This window comes from Bos grunniens, chromosome 9 (genome assembly GCF_055505025.1).
Source record: "Bos grunniens cultivar Pamir isolate PY7600 chromosome 9, Bosgru_T2T1.0, whole genome shotgun sequence".
Lineage (NCBI taxonomy): Eukaryota > Metazoa > Chordata > Mammalia > Artiodactyla > Bovidae > Bos > Bos grunniens.
Window position 1 is genome coordinate 94,817,501 of NC_141173.1, and position 21,059 is coordinate 94,838,559.

Below are 21,059 nucleotides of genomic sequence, written 5' to 3' on the forward strand. Positions count from 1 at the left end.
GTCTGACCTCCTTCCCCCCACCCTCCCCCGCCCCGGGCCTCCTCTTTGGTCTGACCGCCTCCCCCTGGCCTCCTCTCGGGTCTGATCTCCTCCTCGGTCTGACCTCCTCCCCACCCCGGGCCTCCTCCCGGGTCTGACCTCCTCTCAGGTCTGGCCTCCTACCCCGGGGCCTCCTCCCATGTCTGACCTCCTCCCCCGTGTGATTTCCTCCCGGGTCTCACCTCCTCCCCCCGGGCCCTCCTAGGTCTGGCCTCCTCTCCCCACCCAGTGACCTCCTCCCCAACGTGGCCTCAGGACCCCACTGCCCCTGCCCTTCCCTGACCGCGTGGACACCGCCAGGCCCGGCGGTGCTCCCCTTGCTGCTCCGCCAGGCTCTGAGCCGCTCCTGTGCTGAATGCTCCGTCGTAAATCTCAGTCCCTCCTTCCCTCTGGGTTATTTTGTTCTTTATTTTCCTTATAATTTCTTTATAAGAAATTGTTCTTTATATTCCTCATTAGAATATGTGTCTTCATTTCTGTTTGTTTTGTAAAACATTCAGGTTATCCATTTTCTTAGAACAGGCCTTCAGCTCTGGTGGCTGTGTGATCGTGATCAGGATTCTTCCTTTTCGTTCCTCACCTGTGGGTGTTGGTTTCTGGGGAGGGGGGGCGCTGCTTTACCCAACCCTTCCCCCCTTCTTCCCTTTGCTAACGGTCTCTAATGATCTCTAATGATTTCTATATCTGAGCAATTTTCTTCTGTTATTTCTTCTTCTCTGCTCCTTTGTTTCCTTTTGGAAGCCCTGTTATGCAAATCTGCCCCAACAGATACTCTTGTCAGTTCAGTTCAGTTCAGTTCAGTCGCTCAGTCGTGTCCGACTCTTTGCGATCCCATGATTCGCAGCACGCCAGGCCTCCCTGTCCATCACCAACTCCGGGAGTTCACTCAGACTCACGTCCATCGAGTCAGTGATGCCATCCAGCCATCTCATCCTCTGTCGCCCCTTCTCCTCCTGCCCCCAATCCCTCCCAGCATCAGGGTCTTTTCCAATGAGTCAACTCTTCGCATGAGGTGGCCAAAGTACTGGAGTTTCAGCTTTAGCATCATTCCCTCCAAAGAAATCCCAGGGCTGATCTCCTTCAGAATGGACTGGTTGGATCTCCTTGCAGTCCAAGGGACTCTCAAGAGTCTTCTCCAACACCACAGTTCAAAAGCATCAATTCTTTGGCGCTCAGCCTTCTTCACAGTCAAACGCTCACATCCATACATGACCACTGGAAAAACCATAGCCTTGACTAGGCGGACCTTTGTTGGCAAAGTAATGTCTCTGCTTTTCAATATGCTATCTAGGTTGGTCATAACTTTCCTTCCAAGGAGTAAGTGTCTTAATTTCATGGCTGCAGTCACCATCTGCAGTGATTTTGGAGCCCAAAAAAATAAAGTCTGACACTGTTCCCACTCTGTGATCTTCCTCTTTTTATCTTTCTTGTTATTTCCTCTTTTCACACCTACGTCTTCTTCTAAACAGTCAGAGAATTTCTCCAGGTAATTAGTTTGCAGTGCAGTGTTAGTCGCTCAGTCATGTCCAACTGTTTGCGATCCCATCAACTTGCTGGTCAGCCTCCTTTGTCCATGGAATTCTCCGAGCAAGAATACAGAAGTGTGTTGCCATTCCCTTCTCCAGGGGATCTTCCTGACCCAGGGATCGAACCCAGGTCTCCTGCATTGCAGGCAGATTCTTTGCCATCTGAGTCACCAGAGAAGCTGGCTTTCTGCAACATCCAATACATAGCTCACTGCTTCCACGGACCTAAGAAACAATGAGTAATTAGTGTTTTACTTCTAGAAACAAGATTTTAAACATTTGAGATGGTTCTCTTTTCATCGATGCAATTTCCTCCCTGGTCTCTTTGAGACTGTAAAGTTTTCTTCTTTCTTGGAGAAAATCAATTTCACAGGAAAATACTTGTTCACATAAGCTCCCTTATTGTAGGTTTCTGAATCTTTTTGTATGTTCAACTATTTTTCTCCATAGTTTATTGGATTTGAGATGGGTTTTGTTGGAAACTGTATTAAAAGGCTTCAGTCCCACACAAAGGAGTAAAGAGGAAGCTTTATGTTTTCTATTTCTGTATTTTAATTTTGTTTCGCTGGAGGCTCTCTGAGCCATAGACGAGAGAGTTGACGTTGCACTGGAAAGAACTGAGTGTCGTGCTTAGGTGGCTTCCGGAAGCCGTCCGTGGACATTTGCTCTTTTAAAAATTTTTGGTTATTTATTTTTGGCTGTGCTGGGTCTCCGTTGCTGCCTGGGCTTTTCTCTAGTTGCGGCGAGTGGGGGCTTCTCTGCAGTTGTGACGCACGGGCTACTGCTTGCGGCGGCTTCTCGTCGTGGAGCGCAAGCTCCGGGGCACGCTTGCTTCAGTAGTTGTGACGCTCGGGCTTAGCTGTCCCTTGTCATGTGGCATCTGCCCGGACCGGGGATTGAACTCATGTCCCCTGCATTGGCAGGCGGAGTCTTAACCACGAGCCCACCAAGGAAGTCCTGTAGTGGGCTTGTTCTGCCCACCCGACACTGGGATGGGTGGGTGGGGTGCAGGGGTCACAAGAAATAGGAAAGAGCTCCATGAAGGTGGCTGGGCAGTGTTGTGTGAGTGTGTGGGTGTGTGTCTGTAAGTGTGTCTGTGTGTGTTGCTTACAGGCCTTCTCTAACTGCTGCTGCCACCTCCATGAGAGGCCCTTACGGAAATACCCCGTTTTACTAATCACAGTGTCCTTTGCAGGTCAGGCCTGGGGGTAGAGGCCAAGTCGGGGCTCTCTGCCAACGTTTCCTAGGTCTTTCCCAGCCCTGCACAGGGCAAGGGAAACCAGAAGTTCAGTAGCCTGGGGTGGAAAATTATGTCCCAGCTCTTACGTTTCCCTTTTGGAATTTAGGGGAGCTTCCTTCTGTGATCTGACATGGCCAGGTTTTCATTATGAAAACACTGTATCCCGTATCTTTTTAAATGACTTTTTATTTTTAAATAACTATAGACTTACAGGAAGTTACACAAATAATACACCAGAGGTCCACAGGTGTCTCCTTCACTGGCTTCTCCAGTGGCAACGTCTTAGCTAACTATATTCAGTATCAAAACCAGGACCCTGACGTTGGTGCAGTGTGAGTGTCTACGCCGTACCTCTAAATATGCAAAGATAAAAGAAATGGCTGTTTCCCCCCCCAGGTCCCTCCCCCTCAGCCCCCAGGGCCCTCGGTCCCTGCTGGTGCCAAACTTCCACCCCTCTGGGGGCGCGAGGAGGCCTCCTGGATTTCTTGGTGACGAGCTGGTCAGCGGAGCCGGCTCCCTGTGCTCAGGACTCTTGGCCTCCATGTCACACACGCTCACCCTCCGGGACCAGGCTTGGAGTCCGGGGCCCCCAGGCCTCGGGTCAGCCCAGGGCTCCAGCTCCCTTATGATGCTTCCTCACGGTGCTCCCCCTGTAGTGCTCCCTCACAAATGACCTCTGCCCCGGGCGCCCCCCTCCAGCCAGCAGTGCTTCCAGCAGCCCTGGGAGGGAGCTGTGGCCTACCCTTGCTTGCCAATGGCAGAAACCGTGGACTCATTCAAGCAGAAACAGGGACTACTAGAAGGATATCAAGTGGCTCATAGAATCCACAGAAAGACAACCAGGCTCAGCAGAAGGGCAGGGACCACAGGAGGGTGGCATCTGAGAACGCGCCAGCCATGTGCGGGGACCGGGCCCCACTCTGAGACCTTCGTGCCAAGGCTTCGGCAGTCAGGGGACACTGGCAGGGGACAGGCGGCAGCATGGCAGTGGTCTGTGAACGGCGTGCGCCCCTCCATGTGGCCCTCCTTCGACACCCTGTGACATCCTGACAGCCTGCGGCTGTCCTGTCCACGGGGCTCACGTGGTCAGCGGGATAGTGGGTGGTGCAAGGAATTCTTCCTCTGTTGACGCTCTGGACAGCTCCTCGGGCTAGCAAGGCTCCTAAGGGTGTGGTGCTTCCCTGGGAGGGTGGCGCGGGTCGTAATGGGGGCTCAGGTGCTCCTAGATGGGGCTCAGGACTCAAGGTGGGTACAGAGTGCATGAAAGTGAAAGTGTTAGTGGCTCAGTCCTATCTGACTCTTTGCCATCCCAGGGACTGTAGCCCGCCAGGCTCCTCTGTCCATGGGATTCTCCAGGCAAGGACACTGGAATGGGTTGCCATGTCCTTCTCCAGGGGATCTTTCTGACCCAGGGATTGAACCCGGGTCTCCTGCATTGTGGGGCCGATTCTTTATCATCTGAGCCACGAGGGAAGCACAGAGTGCATAGATGCCAGAAAAAAACGGGGTCCCCTAGTAAGGGGGGGAAAGCAAGTGATTTGGGAAAGGCCCAGGGTGGGAGTCCTAAAGAATAGAATTCTGACGGCAGATGAGGACGTGGTCTGAAGAACACGTAGGCCAGACAGGTGTGGGAGCGTCCTGCTGCCGAGGAGGCTGACAGTGAAGCAAGCAGGCGGTCGGTCGTTAGAGCCGGGTGCTGGCCTGTCTCTCGAGTTCCCGGTCGTCGGCCCCTGCTGTTACCCCTCAGAGCAAGCTGGTCCTCCAGGGGGCCTCCCCGGCCTGCAGACTGAGGAAATGAGAGCTACGATGTTCAGCGGGCCTCTAAGACTCATCGAAGCAGTTAGAACTTTCCCGAACGGCCTGTCCAGAGAGGAGGAGGACAGAGGAGGTGCTGAGGGCAAGGGCTGCGGGGGTTGTGAGGGATGAGGAAGCCAGGACGGGCCGCCGCAGGGATGCGGGAGACCCGGAAAAGGGGCGGTGGGCCTCTCAGGAGCCGGTGCAGACCCCATTGCAGCCCTCCTCTGTCTCTCTGGCCACACTCCTCCCAGCGCTCGCCCCTGAGGCTTCCCCACTTGGTCCAGGTGTGCATTTGTGCCACTCACTGGCTCCAGAGCTGCACCAGTGTGGGCACGGCCTGTGGGGCGCCCGGCCTAGAGCCCCCGCGGCTCGTGCCGCCCGGTGTCTGGGTTGGGTCCCCACTGAACTACCCCGGAGAAGTGGGTTTGAGGGACATGCTTCTGATAGAGCAGAGGAGCTGGCCTCCTCCTGTTGTTAGCACCAGACAGTTTAGGAAGACTCTGGCCCCTGAAGGTTCCCTCTCTAGCCCTGCTCCGTGTGGTCCTCCCCCACCGCCCAGGTCGGCCAGCACCACGGGGAGTCTCATGGCCGCGCCAGCCCCTGTCACTTCCTTACCCCAAAGGCACTGCGTCTGCACCTGCCCTCAGCGGGTGCCGCCTGCCCCACTGCTCGGAGGAGGGTGGCCCCGGTTGGTCTGGGAGCGTGTGACACCATCTCGGGGCTCCAGGGTCCTCCGTCCTGGGTCCTCCTTGCTGCCGTGGCCCCGAGTCCCGTCTACTGCCCTCCATGAGCCTGTCCTCCGCCCTTGCTCAGAGCTCCTGGTCAGTTTTTCCAAGCAGCCTGGTGGTGGCAGGTCAGTGTCAGGAAGGGAGGGCAAGTCTCACCCAGCAAGGGGAGGAGGAAAGCCCTGTGGGAAGTGCTTCCCATCCACTTCTCCCTGGTCTGAATGGGGGACAGGAATTGGGATGTCGGAAAAGCAAAGCGGTACACAGTCCCAGGAATAAGAGCGTGTGGAAGCGTGGAAGGGGTACTGAGTCCCAGAAACCACCCACATGTACCAGAATCCATCTAGGGTCTGATTATTAGCAAACCAGGTGCCAACTGAGGCCTGCAGGCTGCCCTTGGCCTTCAGCAGCAGCATCTTGTTTCACAGGGTCTGCCAGCAGGCTGAATCCCGGGTGCAGGGCCGGGAGCCACCACGTGGGTGCCAGGGGCCAAGAAGGACAGCCTTGACCTGGCCCTGACCCCGAAGCTACCGGCTAATGAGAAGCCATAGTTAGCAGGTAACCTCACAACACTTCCTCACTTCCTGCAGCCTCCCCGCCATAATCCGACCTTCCTCCGGTGCCCTTTCCTTAAGAGGTTAACAAACACATCCATTGTAGAAATTTGAAAAGCATGAGAGCATAGAGATAAAATTTTGAAACAAAAATTACCTGCAACTCTGGCACTCAGAAATATCCACTTGAAAAAAAAGTGTTCAATTTTATAAGCAAATTTTTAAATTTATTATATCATGAGCCTTTTCGTGTCATTAATTTTTCTAAAGTTTGAATCTTAGTGGCTGCCTTGGGCTCCATTTATTTCACCAATCCCCTATTGTTGGACATTTATGTCTTTTCCAAATTTTCACCACCATAAAAAATGCTGCGGTGAATGTCCTAGAAGATAAATCTCTGTGCCTATCTCTAATTAATTCATTAAGATAAATTCCTGGTATAAATTCCTGTAAAAACAATGTATCAAGTGGGATGACTATATTTAAAGCTATTTGGACACATTGTCACGGTACACGCAGAGGAAATCACATCTTTGAAAATCCCAAGCGTACAAAGGGTCCAGCTCCCTGACCCAGCCCGCTCTATCTTTTTCCCCTAAATTTGATAGACAAAAAAGACCTTTTATTGTTTGGTTTTCATTTCTTTGTGAACACAATTGAATATTTTAAAATACGTTCTTAACTCATGTTTTGTCTTTTGGAAAATTTCTCTCTGTATCTTTTGTTGATTTCTCTACCAGATTATTACTCTTTCATAAAAGTATTCCTGACCTCAGTCTCCTTCTCCGCAAAAAGAATCGCTTGGACCAAATGACCTCTTGACCCCAAGGTCATTTCAAAGAGCTCAGATCTTCCTCTCTGCTGTTACCCTCCCCTCATCAGCAGCCTGCCCGGGTCTCTAAACCTATCAGCGTAGCTCCAGGAAAACTTGAATTTCAAATGTCAGCCTGGGTTGAGTTTCACACTTAAGTCAGGTGGGTGATCAGACTCACAGCTCTGAGTGGGAGCCAGTCTGTCCCCGAGGAAAGGGTCCAGGCTGAAGTCTCTGAGCTCCACTGGGTGTGGGCAGTCCTACCCGCTGCAGTAATGCCTGATGGGTACCAGCCTCCGCCGCTGATCAGTTGAGGAAATGATGACACATCCATAAAAATGTAAACCTTGTGACATGGAAGAACTTATTTTTAAATAAGAAAAGCAGACTCCAGGAGAATGGAAGCCCTTGCACACGGGCTCCCGTGCACACTCAGAGAATGGCATCTGGAAGCACGTTCTGCAACATAGTAACAATTTCCATCACTAGGAAGTGGGGTCACCAGTTTTCACTTAGTTCCTATAATTTGTGCTTTTCCACACAAATGTGAATATTGATCGGTGAGCAGGGCTGCTTTCCCTTTCCTTTAAGGTAATGCCCACATGTGAACCCCAGGGCAGCTGCCCGCTGAACTCAGGTCCCCGGGGCCACGTGTCAGTGGCTTCGGGCAGCTCCGGGTGGAACCTCGTTACGTTGTCTGCTGGGTTTTGTTGGCCCTCGTCAGCCCGCAGAGGCCTGGCTCCTGTGCGTAGAAGGGGGTTTCTTCAGAAAGAATGTTCTCCCACTGGGTCTTTTGGGGTCTCTGCGCCTGGTGCCACAGCCTCCTGAAATAGGGGTTCTCGGGGGACAGAATTCAGTGCTCTACCCTCCCAGGCCAACAGGAAAACATGGTCCAGGAATTCACCATTTACCTGCCTGGCACAATCCCCCCACCCTCACACACACACGCGTGTGCACATGCATGCTTCTCGAGGCAAGACGAAGGCGACCTCTTAGGCCCGGGGTCTCTGGCTGCCTCTCCAAGGCTGGTTTTCTGAGGACCTAAAACAGCTGTATTGTTGTGACAACTGAAGTCAAGGCTGCAGCCCTGTCGGGGAGGGGCGCTGGTGAAAGAGATGTTTAGGCACTCCTGCGATGCTGCCTGTTGTCCTGCACGCCCAGAAGTGGAGGAGTGGACTGGTGGGCTGTCTTTAGCTTCAGGTTGCCTTCAGCTGAAGACGCGGGGATCAAGCACCTTTTAAGTAAGCAAGTCCCTGGAGAAGGAAATGGCCACCCACTCCAGTATTCTTGCCTGGAGGATTCCATGGACCGAGGAGCCTGGCGAGCTCCAGTCCACAGGGTCACAAAGAGTCAGACACAACTGAGCGTGCACACACGCAAGTAAGCAAGTCAGGGCTCACGAGTGAGGGTCCACTCAGGGCCAACCCCCGTAGGCTGGGAGGCCACTGCCCTGTGGCCTCGGTCCCCAGACAGGCCTCCTTCATGCAGGACCTGGGGGGGATGCCTTGGGTCATAGCAGCTCAGGGTCATAGCAGACAAAAATGCCCTTCCAGGCCCCAAGAGGCAGCCCCCCACATTCCAGAGTGTGGGAAGAGAGCTGCAGGCTGGGCTGGGGGAGCAGGGAGAGCCCGGGTCTCCAGGTCTGGAGTCGTTTCAGTGACAAGTTGTTTCACAAACGTGTCACTATCAAGGTTCAGAACTGTTGACACCTGGGACTCAAGTGATGGCTCAGAGAGGGGCCTTTTTGATGATTCTTTAAATTTAAGAATCCTAGTTTTCCAGTTTCACATGTCAATAGTTGGAGACGGGAGAGTCAGAAAGATCTCAAGCAAATTAAACTTTCACCACCGGCGTGCGCGTTTGTGAATGGGAACTCTGATATGAATCTCTGATTAAATGGGGTGATGTTGGCAGGGTCCTTTGCTCTTGTGGCTGGAATGGCAGGAGCTCAGTAAGCCGTCACTCTCTCCTCCTGATGCCCGTGAATCAGAACCAGGGAAAACCCATGGGGACCCAGAGTCAAGGTCCGGTGAACAGGGCAGGACTGAGTGCCTGCTGGGGTGGCCCTGGCCGGTGACACGGGGCAGAGATGAGCCCCTGGTCTAGCAGGAGTGTGTTCTATGAGGAATAGAGCAGTTAGTCAAATAATGATAATCACGACAAAGTTAGAGACTAACAGGCAAAGTGATCTGGGAGTCCAAGGAAGGAGAGTCAGTCATTTGTTAGTAATAAACTTACGATGTAAGTATTGCTATTATGTATGTTACGTATTATACATACATGCCTGAAATGTGGTGGATGATGTGCTCCCCAGGTGGCACTAGTGGTAAAGAATCTGCCTGCCAGTGCAGGAGATGCACGAGATGCGAGTTCAACCCCTGGGTCAGGAAGATCCCCTGGAGTAAGGAACGGCAGCCCACTCCAGTATCCTTGCCTGAAAAATCCCATGGGCAGAGGAGCCTGGCGGGCTACAGTCCATGGGATCACAAAGGGTCGCACACGGCTGAGCAACTGAGCACGCACGCACGATAGATGACAGACAGACGGACAGATGAAAGATGTCTGTTGTGAACCAGGAGCTGTGCTCACGGTGTGAACAAACCAACCTGGATGCTGCCCTCAGGACCTCTCAGTGGAGCGGGGGAGACAGTGAGCAAGAAGACGAGGGAAAAAAAGACAGTTACAGATGGGAACACATACGACAAAGAGAAGATACTGAGGTGACACGGCGGAAGGTAAAGAGGAGGTTCCCATGTCGGTGTATCAGAGAGGGCCTCTCTGAGGAGGTGACAAAGTCCAGCCCAGAGGATGCCACCATGGGACACGTGAGGGACAGGGGACCAAGAGGACCCCTGGCTTGGGAGGACTCACAGTGTCCTGAGGAGAGAGCTGAAGAAGGTGGAGTGAGATAGGGCTGGGGGTGGGGGCGTCAAGGAGGAGTCTGGCTGGACCCGGAGAGCCTCTCCCAGGACGGGGCGTTGGGGACGGTGTCTCAGGACAAGACGGGAGGCAGCCCCGGGGGTGTGGGCCAGGGTTCAGCAGTCAGAGACCACAGGTAGGAGCTGGCCAGGGGCCCAGAACGAGGCTGGACAGGCTGTGGGCCTCTCAGAGAAGAGCATCATTGTTCTCCAGGTGCCTTCCGGCCGTGGGGGAGCCAGACCAAGGTCTCAGGGCAAAGGAGTCAGAGGTCTGCACCAGCAAACATTCACTTTGTCGACTCAGAAAATACTCGAACCTAAAAACTGAGAGTTCTGTTTGATTTGGTGGAACGTTTTTAGGACTTAAGCCCAGAAGGCAGCATCTCAAGTAATATTGCGAGAACTGGTTTGAGGAGGTGAGGGGAAGAGCCAGGTTATATATTTTGCAACAGAGGGCAGGTAGTCCGAACGTCAGAAGTTTTCTTTAATGTCTCAGGTTAAGGAATTCAGCACTTTTCTACGTATGGGGAGGTGTCTGGGCTCACGGAAGTCGTTCCCTTGACAGGCACCGCAGCGATCCGGGGCCAGTGTCCTGTGTGCTCACGCCCTGAGTTTCCTCAGGGCTCACCCTCGGGAGTGGCTGTGGGCTGGTGGCCACTCGATGACAGGTGCTGTCCTTCTTGAGTTTCCTCCAGCTCACCAGCTCGCCATGTTTGGTGGCTGCAATCGCTGATGAGTGTGACATCCCTGTTTACTGATACGGCAGGAAATAATTCCATTTTGCAGCTTGTCTGCCGTTTTTATTTGGAGCTGTTCTTTCATCCAGGGCCACTACAAGAGTGTCTGCAGGGCACCGTGTTTGCCCCACGCCACCACTGGGGGTGGGCAGTGAGGGGTAGGGGGGGATTGGTGCTGTGTCCCCACCCGCTCTGGAGCCAGAGTGTCCCGGGCTGCCAGGCGAGGGCCTGAGCCCAAGCCGTGTGGCCTGGAAGACCTCCTGTCACCCCCCTGCCGCCTTTCAGCTCCAAATCCACTTGCTCTGTCCAAGTCTGCAGAGAAAGCCCGAGTGAGGGCAAGATGAAGACCCCTCCCAGTGCCTGCCCACCTGCCTGAGCTCCACGCACCCTTATACCCGCTTCACTCTCGCCCCCAGTGCCCGCCCTACTCGAGCCCCTTTCCTGGGGGCTCCCTGCTGCCCTGGCTCCAAGGGCACTGGGGGCACGCAGAGCACAGGGGGTGTGCTGTGGGCACAGGTAGCCCAAGACGTTCCCACCAGGGCTCAGGCTGTCCCTTCACAGGCAGTGTCCCCTTGGAGACATGGCCCAGGGTGGGCTCTCAACTCAGGGGGGCCAGACCCCTCCATCCTCCCGCCCCCTCCTCTGCCCTCAGACTGCAAGATGGGTGCCTGGTGTGACCCAAAGCTGCAAGGAGCCGCAAGGGAGAGCACCCTGAGCATGCCTCTGCTCTGATCAGGGACGACGTGCTTTCCCAGGCGCCTTCAGCAGGCTTCCTTCGCACATGGGTCTCACCTCTGGGAAAGTGAGTGTCTGGCCCTTTCTGCCCCTGTTGGGGCTGCTGAGGGCACTGGGGGCTGTGTCACCTAACTGCCACATTTATCTTAACTTTCTCTAAAGAGGCCATTTCAGTGCGTATGGTACCATCCAGCCACGCATAACAACATATTTGCCTTACACTTAAAAATTCTCTTTAAAAAAAATTAAGCTGCAGAATACTGTCTGAAATTCCTTTCTCCATCATAAGATGTTAAAAAGTCAACCAGGAAAAAAGAGTCAACCATAACACTCCCCACCCTCTGCCTTGGTGACAGTAAGAAATTATAAAACACAGGTGTCAGTCATTAGAGACCTGGTGCTTCTGCTGGGCCCTTTGTACTCCCCCGACGCCCTGCATCTGCGGTGTGACATGGGGCTTGTCACTTGACCTCTCTGAGAACTGGTTCACTCACCTGTAAAACAGGAGTGACGATGACAGCTTGACGCAGAGGGTCCTCGTGAGGGTCCTGGAGGTAACATCTGTCGGTGTTTGTAAGGCCCTGAAGGCCACCAGAGGAAGCGTGGCCAGACAACTGGTTGTGCCCCAGTCATCCCAGCTGTTGCCTCCCTCACCTGAAAGGCAAGGAAAGGGAGTCAGAGTCAGATCACACGGCCAAGGATTCTGAGCAGTCCAGAATCCTTCAGACTGAATCCTTCATGAAGCAATCTTCCCCCTTCGTATTCCTGTGCGGGGTGCTCTCAGCCTGCTGACGTGGGAGATGTGATTGAACAACCCGTGTGGGCACTGAAGTAAGGCTCAGTGCACCGACACATGTCTAGACTGGAGCTTACCCTCTGCCGGCTCAAAGTCAGTGCCCAGCGCTGACCCTCCGTGCACGGGACCATGCTGATCACCGTCTTTTTCAGCTACTAAGCCAGGTTTACCTCGCAACACCCCAACAACACAGGGGCTAGAAGCCTGTCTCCAGCAGAGCTTCTCTCAGTTGGACACGGTGGTCAGGGGCCCCGGGCCTGGCTTCAGATCTTAACTCCACAGTCCATTAGCCCTGCATGTCGGCTTTCTCCTCCGCCATACGGGGTCGGGGTGGACCATCTACATCTCGGCGAGGTGGGGTGGGCTCCATCTGGTGGCATATGGCTGACCTGCCTGGTGCAGTGCTGGCACCTGGAAACGTTCAGCGACAGCCGAGGGCAAGGCCAGCGCCACCGTCAAGGCTGCCCATGTTGTCGGGAGCGGGGCCAGTCCCTGCACATTATGCTCTGCCCCCGTGCTGAGCTCTGTCTTCCGTGAACCTGGGTGTGAACGTCAGATCCCTGCCTGTAGGTTGGGCCTCCGGATGGGGCGACAGCTGTGGGTCATTTTCACAGGGAAGTGAGCGGCCCTGGCGAAGAGAGCGACCCTATATTTCTGCTGCGCCTCAAAAGAAAACTTTACATTTTAAATTAACAGCATGTCCACGGCCGGTATTTGTGGTTACTACCTGTAACGTAAATCTCCTTTAGAGATGTGTAAGAACAGCATACATAATGAAATATCAACAGGAAACTTGATTTAAAGTGGCTTTTCATTAATATAACAAATGAAGTGTACCAAAATTTGAAAGTACATTCCTTTGGGCCTAATTAAAACACTGAACAAAATACATGTATGTGTGTATTTTAAATGAAGACATTCAGCAGCCAGAATTAGCTCCCCAAATGAATGCAGATGGGAAAGTGCACTGAGTGTGTGGTCATCAGGAACACGGCCCCTCCTCCCCCGGAGGCGTCTCAGGCCTGCGCCTGATTTAGCAGCCTCAGGAGGGGTCAGGTGAGTTCTGTTTTAAAAATGTCTCCCTCTACACAAGTGCCTCCCAGGGCTACCTTCTGGTCAGAGGGTTTTCCGAGCACCTCAGAAGGTAGCCCGGAGCTGGGATGTCCCCTAAAGGAGAAGGTCCTTGGCCCAGTGTCTGTGGGGTCCACCTGGGAGGAATCGGTGACTGGTGCCAGGAATTGGTGGGCTGCTTCTAAACGGAGAGGAGCACGGACTGGCAGGGCGTGGACCACCCATGCTGGCATCTGGAACAGGAGCCCAAGGGCAGCGTGGCGAGGATGAGGAGATGATGGGAGACGCGGGAGCCTGGGGTGAGCCACTGGCCGGTGTGGACAAGCGCTCCACTGGATGGAGGGCAAGGGGTGGACGCGCCATTTGCCACGATCCTCACTCCCACTCTTTGATGGCAGTAAACTCCAGGGCACACTGGAAACCCAGCGGAGTTGGGGGCGGCTCTGGCCAGAGTGGGACCCCTAGAGTCTGCACTCCAAGGCCGGGGCTGGCGGGGAGGTGGGGAGGAGAGTGACTCCCTGGTGATGATTTGCGTCAATGGCAAAAGGCCTGACACAGTGACCTGATGGAGAGATCCCTCGTCCGTCCAGGGGTCCCCTCCGCCATCTGGGACAGGCCTTGCCTCCAGGTTGTGGAGCGGGACTTCCAAGCACGACCCTCTGGGAGAGGATGGGCCTCTACGCTTTGGGGAAGTACCTCCTGGCCCAGTGCGAGCCCCAGTGGGAAGTGAAGTTGTGTGTGTGTGTGTGTGTGTGTGTGTGTGTGCATGCACACGTGCTAGGTGTTAGTGTGAGCAGGCGGCCTTGGAAAGATGGACTCTGCAAACAGCGACCACGCCTGCGCTGGCTGACCGCTGACCTACGCTCCCACGAGGGCAAGCGCTGACCCCTCCGTTCCTCACCTGTCCGTGGAGATGCTGCTCCTTGCAGGATGCGTGAGAGGCTTGAATTAAGCACTTCACATGAAGTGGTGTTCCTCAGAGCAGTAAGCGCTTCATGATGGTTCATTATTTCCGTTATTCTCGAAGTAACGGGCACCTATTCCAGTCTCTGGGGACCGCTGGGCAGTGAAGCACCACGATGATAATTGATACTTGAACAGCGCCCTATAACTTACCCATCACTTTCAGGGGCCTCATCTCCTGTGACGACGGCCTGGATGTCACTCCTCCCTTCAGGGAGGAACAGGCTCAGAGGGTGTGGACTCGCCCCGCATCACACAGCCACTGAAGGGTGGGAGCAAAGTTCCCGTCTGAGGGTCTGCCTCTGAGCCCTTTGGCCCCCCACCCCAGGGCTGGGGGAGGAGCTCGCGTAGGGAACCTCAGAAAGTGCTACAGAACTGACAGAAGCTTCCAGGCTGGGGAAGGAGAAAGTGAGCCAGGCAGTGCGGGCGCTGACGGCAGTGTGAGCCTGACCAGGACTGTCCCCTCCAAACACCCGGAAAACGACCATCTCTGCTTCTGCCCAGTGATGACTGGTCTCCATGGTGATGGGAGGACCCAAGCCCCAGGCCCAATCTCTCCCTTTCCGGGCCATTTGTTGGGAGGCTGGTGGCTGCTACCAGAACCTCTGCATTTAATTGGAAGCATGCGAACAGGCATATAGTGACAAGTTCTGGGCTGTGGGCGTCATTCGGTCTCAAGTTGACCACACGCAGCCTTTTGCGTTGGAAGATGCCGCCCTTTCCCATGAACACAAGCCAAGATGGAAACACCCCACCGGCCAGGACTTTCCCCCGGCCTGGCTCTAGGGAGAGGCTTAGTCACGTGTGGTGGGAGGCGTTCGTGTACTGGGTGGGGTGGATCCTGGTCATGACACTAACTCGAATGTTCTCCATGAACAGGCTGAGCAAGCTTTCCTGTCCACTGGTGATCGTCTCCACGTCCTGTCCAGCAACTGAGTCACACCCTGCTGCTCCAGGAGCACCATCTCCAAGGAGTCTGGTCCTGTGATGGGGTCACATGGGGGTGGTTGTGGAGGGGCAGGAAACCTGCCTGTTCTGGGAGAGGTCGAGGCCGAAGAGGTTGATTGGGTCTCTTGCGCCGTGAGAGGCAGTGGCCTGATCCCAGCCTTCAAAGGCAAAAGGGACCCGGGTGTGTGTCAAATGAGGGGAACTAGAGTGTATTCTTGCACGCACGCAGGAAGTCCTGCTCACACCTTGGGGAGCACTTCTGAAGCTCGCTGCTCCCCAGGAAGTGATGGAGACAGGAGATGGAGCTGGACTCCAAGAACTCTTGGGCAGACCTGAGCACCAGTGAGAGACGAGGTGTTTGAAGGGCAGTGCTGGTTCCCACACCACTGAGGCAGAGGTCAGGCGGCCTGGTGAGCCGTCCAGCAGGGCCTCCAGACCGCTGGCCGCCTCCCACCCTGGGGTGCTCTCACAGTCCCAGACTTCGCATAGTCTATTCCCTGTCTGCAACACCCTTCCTCTCACTCTTGATTTTCAGGACTCAATCCTACTGAACATTATTGTGGATTTGAGTGACATTTCAAGGAGAGAATTGGCCAGACTGGGGCCAGATTGGATTTGGGTTGAAAAGAGCAAGGGAGAGAAAGATGTCAACCTTGGTCACATGTGTTTGATGTTGGAGTACTTGGGGGCTGAGGTTGTTGTGGGTTGTGGGGAAATTGGAAGTGGAGGGGTCGATGAAGGGGGAGATGATTGCCCTCCTTTCAGGATTAATTTCCCTGTGAGTGAAACATTCATGGGAGATCACCTGGGGCCACTCAGAGAGGCTCTGTGAGCACAGGCTTGGGTGGGTGACCTGGAAGTAACTCAGGTTGCTGGTGGCCAGACCTGGGAGAGAGGGTTCAATTCCTGGGTGGGGAAGATGCCCTGGAGGAAGGCATGGCAACCCACTCCAATATTCTTGCCTGGAGAATCCCACGCACAGAGGAGCCTGGCAGGCTATAGTCGGTGGGGTCGCAATGAGTCAGACACAACCGAGGGACTAAGCAGAATACAATACACGTCAACCCCTGCTTTCTTCACTGCTCTGGAAGGGAACCCAGAGCCCCAGGAAGCCCTGGGATTGAAAATGGTACCCATTGCTCCAATGTAACAGCTGAAACAACGAACCAAATCAGCCTTCTTCAGCGCTTGCTGTTCTAGCTGATGGTTTGAGGAAGAGACCCGGAGCTGAGCTGGGATGTCCAGAACCGTGCGCGCACCCCAGCCCCTGCCCCCTCCGCAGCTGGGGTGAGGCCGCCTTCAGTAATCAGAAGAAAACGGGTTCTGAGGTGGACGGAAGACGAGGTGTGTGTCCATGGGCGGCTGCCCTCCACGCCTCGGGCCTAGTCCACACGGCGGACAGCACGGCTTCCTGGGTCATCCTTAACACGGCGTCCTGACCGCCTGGGAGGGGGTTACAGGCCAGTGCCGAGCGGGGCAGAAGGTGCAAGCGAGAGCAAAACGCCCCTTTCCAGGGGTATAGAAACAGATCGGGAAGCAGTGGGCGCTTCCCATGCCAGAGAGGAGGGGCAGAGGAGGGCCGAGAGTCAGGATGAGCTGGGGCCCCGCTGGGGGGGTGACCTCAGCGGGGTCGGGTCTGGAGGTAGCTGGGGAGGGGCGGGGAAGGGGGCGATGGAGGGGTCCCCGCGAGGCCTGGGGGCCTCCGGAGCGCGACCCCCGGACACGGCACAGCGTGGTGATCGCGGGGTGACCCCTGGACACGGCACAGCGGGGTGATCACCCGCACTTCCCGTCAAGGTAGAAGTCTGGGCACCCCCGCGCCTGCCTCTCCTCCATCCTAGCGGTCAGCTGGGCACCCGGCCGCGCCGCAGTGGAAGGCGGGCGCGGAGGCTGGTGGGGTCCCTGGGCCGAGAAGGCCCAGCCAACACCTGTGCGGGGTCGCGGCGGGGACGCCGCTGCTGTAGCAGATTCGGTCCAGTCTTTCAGCGACTCCAGGCGAGCGCCCCGGACCCACGCTTTAAACCGGCCGTGTGGGGGTGCCCATTTGGCACACCCCGCCCCACCGCGGGGATGGTGCGGGGACCGCGCACCCCTTTGGTGTTTGACTGACTCTATCCCTGGAAGTATGTGGTTCCCATGTTTCAAAGAACTGGAAAGATTCATCAAGCTCCGAAGATTTCAAATAGCTCTTTTAAAAGCACTTTGATGGTTTCAGTGCAGACACATGAATTACATATCCCTTAAATTACACAGGGTTTTAAATCTAAGGGAAAATGCCTTCGGCAGGATGGATTGGCGTTTTTGTCTTGTGTGCGTGTTTTAAGTGTGTGTAACAACCCTACGTATTCAGGTGGATGATGGAAAGAGGAGAGGAGGCATCAGGCGCAGGAGGCTGAGACTGCCTGCCACTTGGTCCCTGGCCCCCCCCCATCACCCCCACCCCCAACCCCTAATCCCCCATCACCCCACCCCCATCACCCCCACCCCCATCATCCCCACCCCCCATCACCCCCACTCCCAACCCCTAATCCCCCATCACCCACCCCCAACACCTAATCTCCCATCACCCCCACCCCCATCACCTTCCCCACCCCTAACCCCCCTGCCCGAGTGGCTCTCAGAGCAGAGGAGTGGCACACACTGGGCCCTTCCTGTTCCTTCTGGACAGGGGCAGTGCCATGGCCGCATGTGGCTCCCGAGGGCCCACAGGACAAGCCTTCACCTCTTTGTGCTGTCTCCACCCAGATCAGTGGCGAATGAATGAATGATGCACAAAACAAATGGAGCGATCCCATCTCCACCCTTGCTACACCTGCAGCTTGCCCACAATAAAATGATTCACCTTGTCAAGTCTCCCCAGGTCAGACCTTCAGGATATCAGCATCAACCGGGTGCCCTCGCCTGGGATGGGAGGCAGTTTGCTATGCGGTGGACTCAGGCTTTGGAGTCAGGCCACCTGGGCTTGAATTCCTGCTCTGCCACTTCTCTGGGTGACCTCTTTAAGTCTTCAGGGCCCTCATCTATGAAACAGGAGCATGGCGGTCCCTTAGTCACGGGTAGCTGTGAGGGTTAATCTAGATAGGTGTGAAACACTTAGCAAAGGCCAGGCCCACAGGCTTCTTTAGGAATCATCAGATCAGATCAGTCGCTCAGTCGTGTCCAACTCTTTGCAACCCCATGAATCCCAGCACGTCAGGCCTCCCTGTCCATCACCAACTCCCAGAGTTCACTGAGACTCACGTCCATCAAGTCAGTGATGCCATCCAGCCATCTCATCCTCTGTCCTCCCCTTCTCCTCCTGCCCCCAATCCCTCCCAGCATCAGAGTCTTTTCCAATGAGTCAACTCTTTGCATGAGGTGGCCAAAGTACTGGAGTTTCAGCTTTAGCATCATTCCTTCCAAAGAAATCCCAGGGCTGATCTCCTTCAGAACGGACTGGTTGGATCTCCTTGCAGTCCAAGGGACTCTCAAGAGTCTTCTCCAACACCACAGTTCAAAAGCATCAATTCTTTGGCGCTCAGCCTTCTTCACAGTCCAACTCTCACATCCATACATGACCACAGGAAAAACCATAGCCTTGACTAGACGAACCTTTGTTGGCAAAGTAATGTCTCTGCTTTTGAATAAATGGTAGGAATTTTCTGGTGGCCCAGTGGTTAGGAGTCTGTGCCTTTACTGCCCAGAGCGCAGGTTCGATCCCTGGTCAGGGAGCTAAGATCCTGCAAGCTGGGCAACACAGCCCCAAGAAAGGAATAAATGGTAATTCTAGTGATAGTCAAGGCTATGGTTTTTCCAGTAGTCATGTATGGATGTGAGAGTTGGACTATAAAGAAAGCTGAGCACCAAAGAATTGATGCTTTTGAACTATGGTGTTGGAGAAGACTTTTGAGAGTCCCTCGGACTGCAAGGAGATCCAACCGGTCCATCCTAAAGGAAATCAGTCCTGAGTGTTCCTTGGAAGGTCTGATGCTGAAGCTGGAACTCTCATACTTTGGCCACCTGATGGGAAGAGCTGACTCATTTGAAAAGACTCTGATACTGGGAAAGATTGAAGGTGGGAGGAGAAGGGAACGACAGAGGACGAGATGGTTAGATGGCATCACCGACTCAATGGACATGAGTTTGGGTAAACTCTGGGAGTTGGCGATGGACAGGGAGGCCTGGCATCCTGCAGCCCATGGGGTCTCAAAGAGTCAGACACGACTGAGCAACTGAACTGAACTGAGTGATAGTAGTGATGGGATATGCGGGGATAATGGTGGTGCTGATGGTGCTGACGGCAGACACCCCTCAAGCTCTTTTAGCTTCAGGTCTCAGTGTCCCAACCCAGCCCTTCTGGTGACTGTGCCCATGACCTGTGCCGTGAGCATTGGTGCCCAGGCCGTCTCCTCCCATCATGCTGTACTGATGATGGTTCCCCAGAGCAGGTATCCTGTTCCTCTCTCAGGCCCAGCCCAGTGGGCAGGAATCAGCCCCCACCCACCCAGCTCTGCGGTCTTGCAGAGTGGTGGGATAGCCCCCACCCCCCCCAACGCTGACAGCATCCTCTCCTGGGGCCTAAAGAGATTCATCTGCTGATGCAGTCGGTATGCAGACAGACAGGCGGGCTCTCCCGCCCTGCCTGGTCCCGGGGGACTTTGCAGGAGATAAAATGATAAACTGTTTGTTAGAACAATACATATGGGAATGAGATTTCCCTAGAAGAGGGGTTTGGGAAGACAGATTTAGGGGTCATGTTTCTTCCAGAGAGGCAGAAAACATTGGTGAGCAGGCCCTAGGGATGGGCCAAGTCCACCCAGACAACTTCTGGTTTCCAGGGCATCCCTGGAGCCGCTACCAGAAAGGAAAGTCCCCTTGAGCACACTTCACCCTCCGCCCCGGGAGCCCTTGGTCCCTCCCACCCACCCCTGACTTGACAATGTGCTAGTTCCTAATCTGCTTCCTTTGGGAACTTGCTCTGTGCATCTGCTCGTTCCTGTGGTTCCTGTTTGCTCAGCCCCAGTTCAGTTGGGATTGTAAGGATCTGGAGGGCAGACTTGCTTCATCAGAAGTCTCACAAAGCCCTTAGCAGACAACAGGGGGCCCCGTATTTGGCATCTTGCAGGCATCTAGCACCGTGCCTCGCCCATCCTAGGCGCTGGCTCTCTGTGTACCGAGTAGACAGATGCTCGTTGACCACGGTGAGGGTGCGTGCCATTTTCTCTGGGCAGGCTCCTTCCCAGCTCAGGTGGCATCAGATGCCATGTGCTCCAGGCCATAGTTATGTTCAGGTGGGACCGCTGGCAGCTACCCTGTGAGATGCCCCTGGGGGTGAGTCACCTGGCTGTTCCCAACATGCACCTCATGTTTTAAACCCAGCCTGAGAGCTCCTGGAGGACTCCTTGCCTCCCTCCTCTCACTCACAAGGAAGACCCTTGTGATGTTAAGCAATCAATATTATTAGTTTTTTTTTTTTAAAAACCGAATTCCTCATGTAGTCAGTTTTCATTCCAAATTCAGAAACGCTTCAAATCTCGAAACCCTCCACATCAGAACATCCTGTTAAAAGCGCTAACTTTGCATTTTACCCTGTGATTCATCGTGGACTGGGGGGCGGCCGAGGGTGGGGACAGAGCTGGCAATCCCAACAAAGCGCCACCGTCGCCCTAATCTCTCTCTATTACGAAAATGGATGGCAAGATGGGGATTACTGCACCTATAAATCAGCGTTGTGTTCTGGATAATCTAATACATTTTTCAAGTGTTGTTCTCGCCACTTGGCACACACGGAACTGCTCAGTTGGCACAAAGTTTGCAATCAATCTCCCCTGCCCGCTCCCCACCCAGCCTCGCCACCTCCTCTGAACCTTCCTCATATTTTATACAGAAACCAGTTTGGATTCCCGGGGCATTCCAGCCAGTAAATGCTCTGAAGATTCATCTTTATGGACTAGCGGCCCAGCCTTGCAGCATCTCAGCTTCTCAAGATGAAAAGGAATTTTATTTGGTGTGTTAGGCTGTGAGAGGAGCGGATGCTGGCAGCTCACTCAGTTCTCCTATTACCGCATGTGCTCTTCCCCAGAGAGGAGAGACAAGGCCCCAGAGACGGCCTCAAGGCCGGGGCCCTCAGAAAAATGAGCCTCCTCCCTTCCCTCCCGTTCCAAGGCCCGCCTAGCAGTGCTAGCCCTGGGAGGCTCCCCGAGACCGAGAAGGGTGGGGA

At 54.7% G+C, this 21,059-nt stretch overlaps 1 protein-coding gene across 1 annotated transcript; it reads right to left on the reverse strand.

The window, feature by feature from the left end:
* Window positions 1-10,075: 10,075 nt before the first annotated feature.
* Window positions 10,076-12,152, reverse strand: LOC147366393 (uncharacterized). Its single transcript, XM_086318529.1, has 3 exons — window positions 11,956-12,152; window positions 11,577-11,736; window positions 10,076-10,659 (listed from the first exon to the last, which is right to left on the reverse strand). Exons 1-3 carry the CDS (start codon window positions 12,007-12,009, stop codon window positions 10,442-10,444), a joined length of 432 nt encoding a protein of 143 aa, XP_086174655.1. The 5' UTR covers window positions 12,010-12,152; the 3' UTR covers window positions 10,076-10,441.
* Between the last annotated feature and the right edge of the window lie 8,907 nt (window positions 12,153-21,059).

Coding starts and splice junctions, on each gene's coding strand:
- LOC147366393 (XM_086318529.1), bottom strand. CDS start 12,009: ATGGTCCCGTGCACGGAGGGTCAGCGCTGGGCACTGACTTTGAGCCGG. Junction 11,737..11,955: donor TGACTTTGAGCCGGCAGAGG/GTAAGCTCCAGT, acceptor CTTGCCTTTCAG/GTGAGGGAGGCAACAGCTGG. Junction 10,660..11,576: donor TCGTCACTCCTGTTTTACAG/GTGAGTGAACCA, acceptor CTTTCTCTGCAG/ACTTGGACAGAGCAAGTGGA.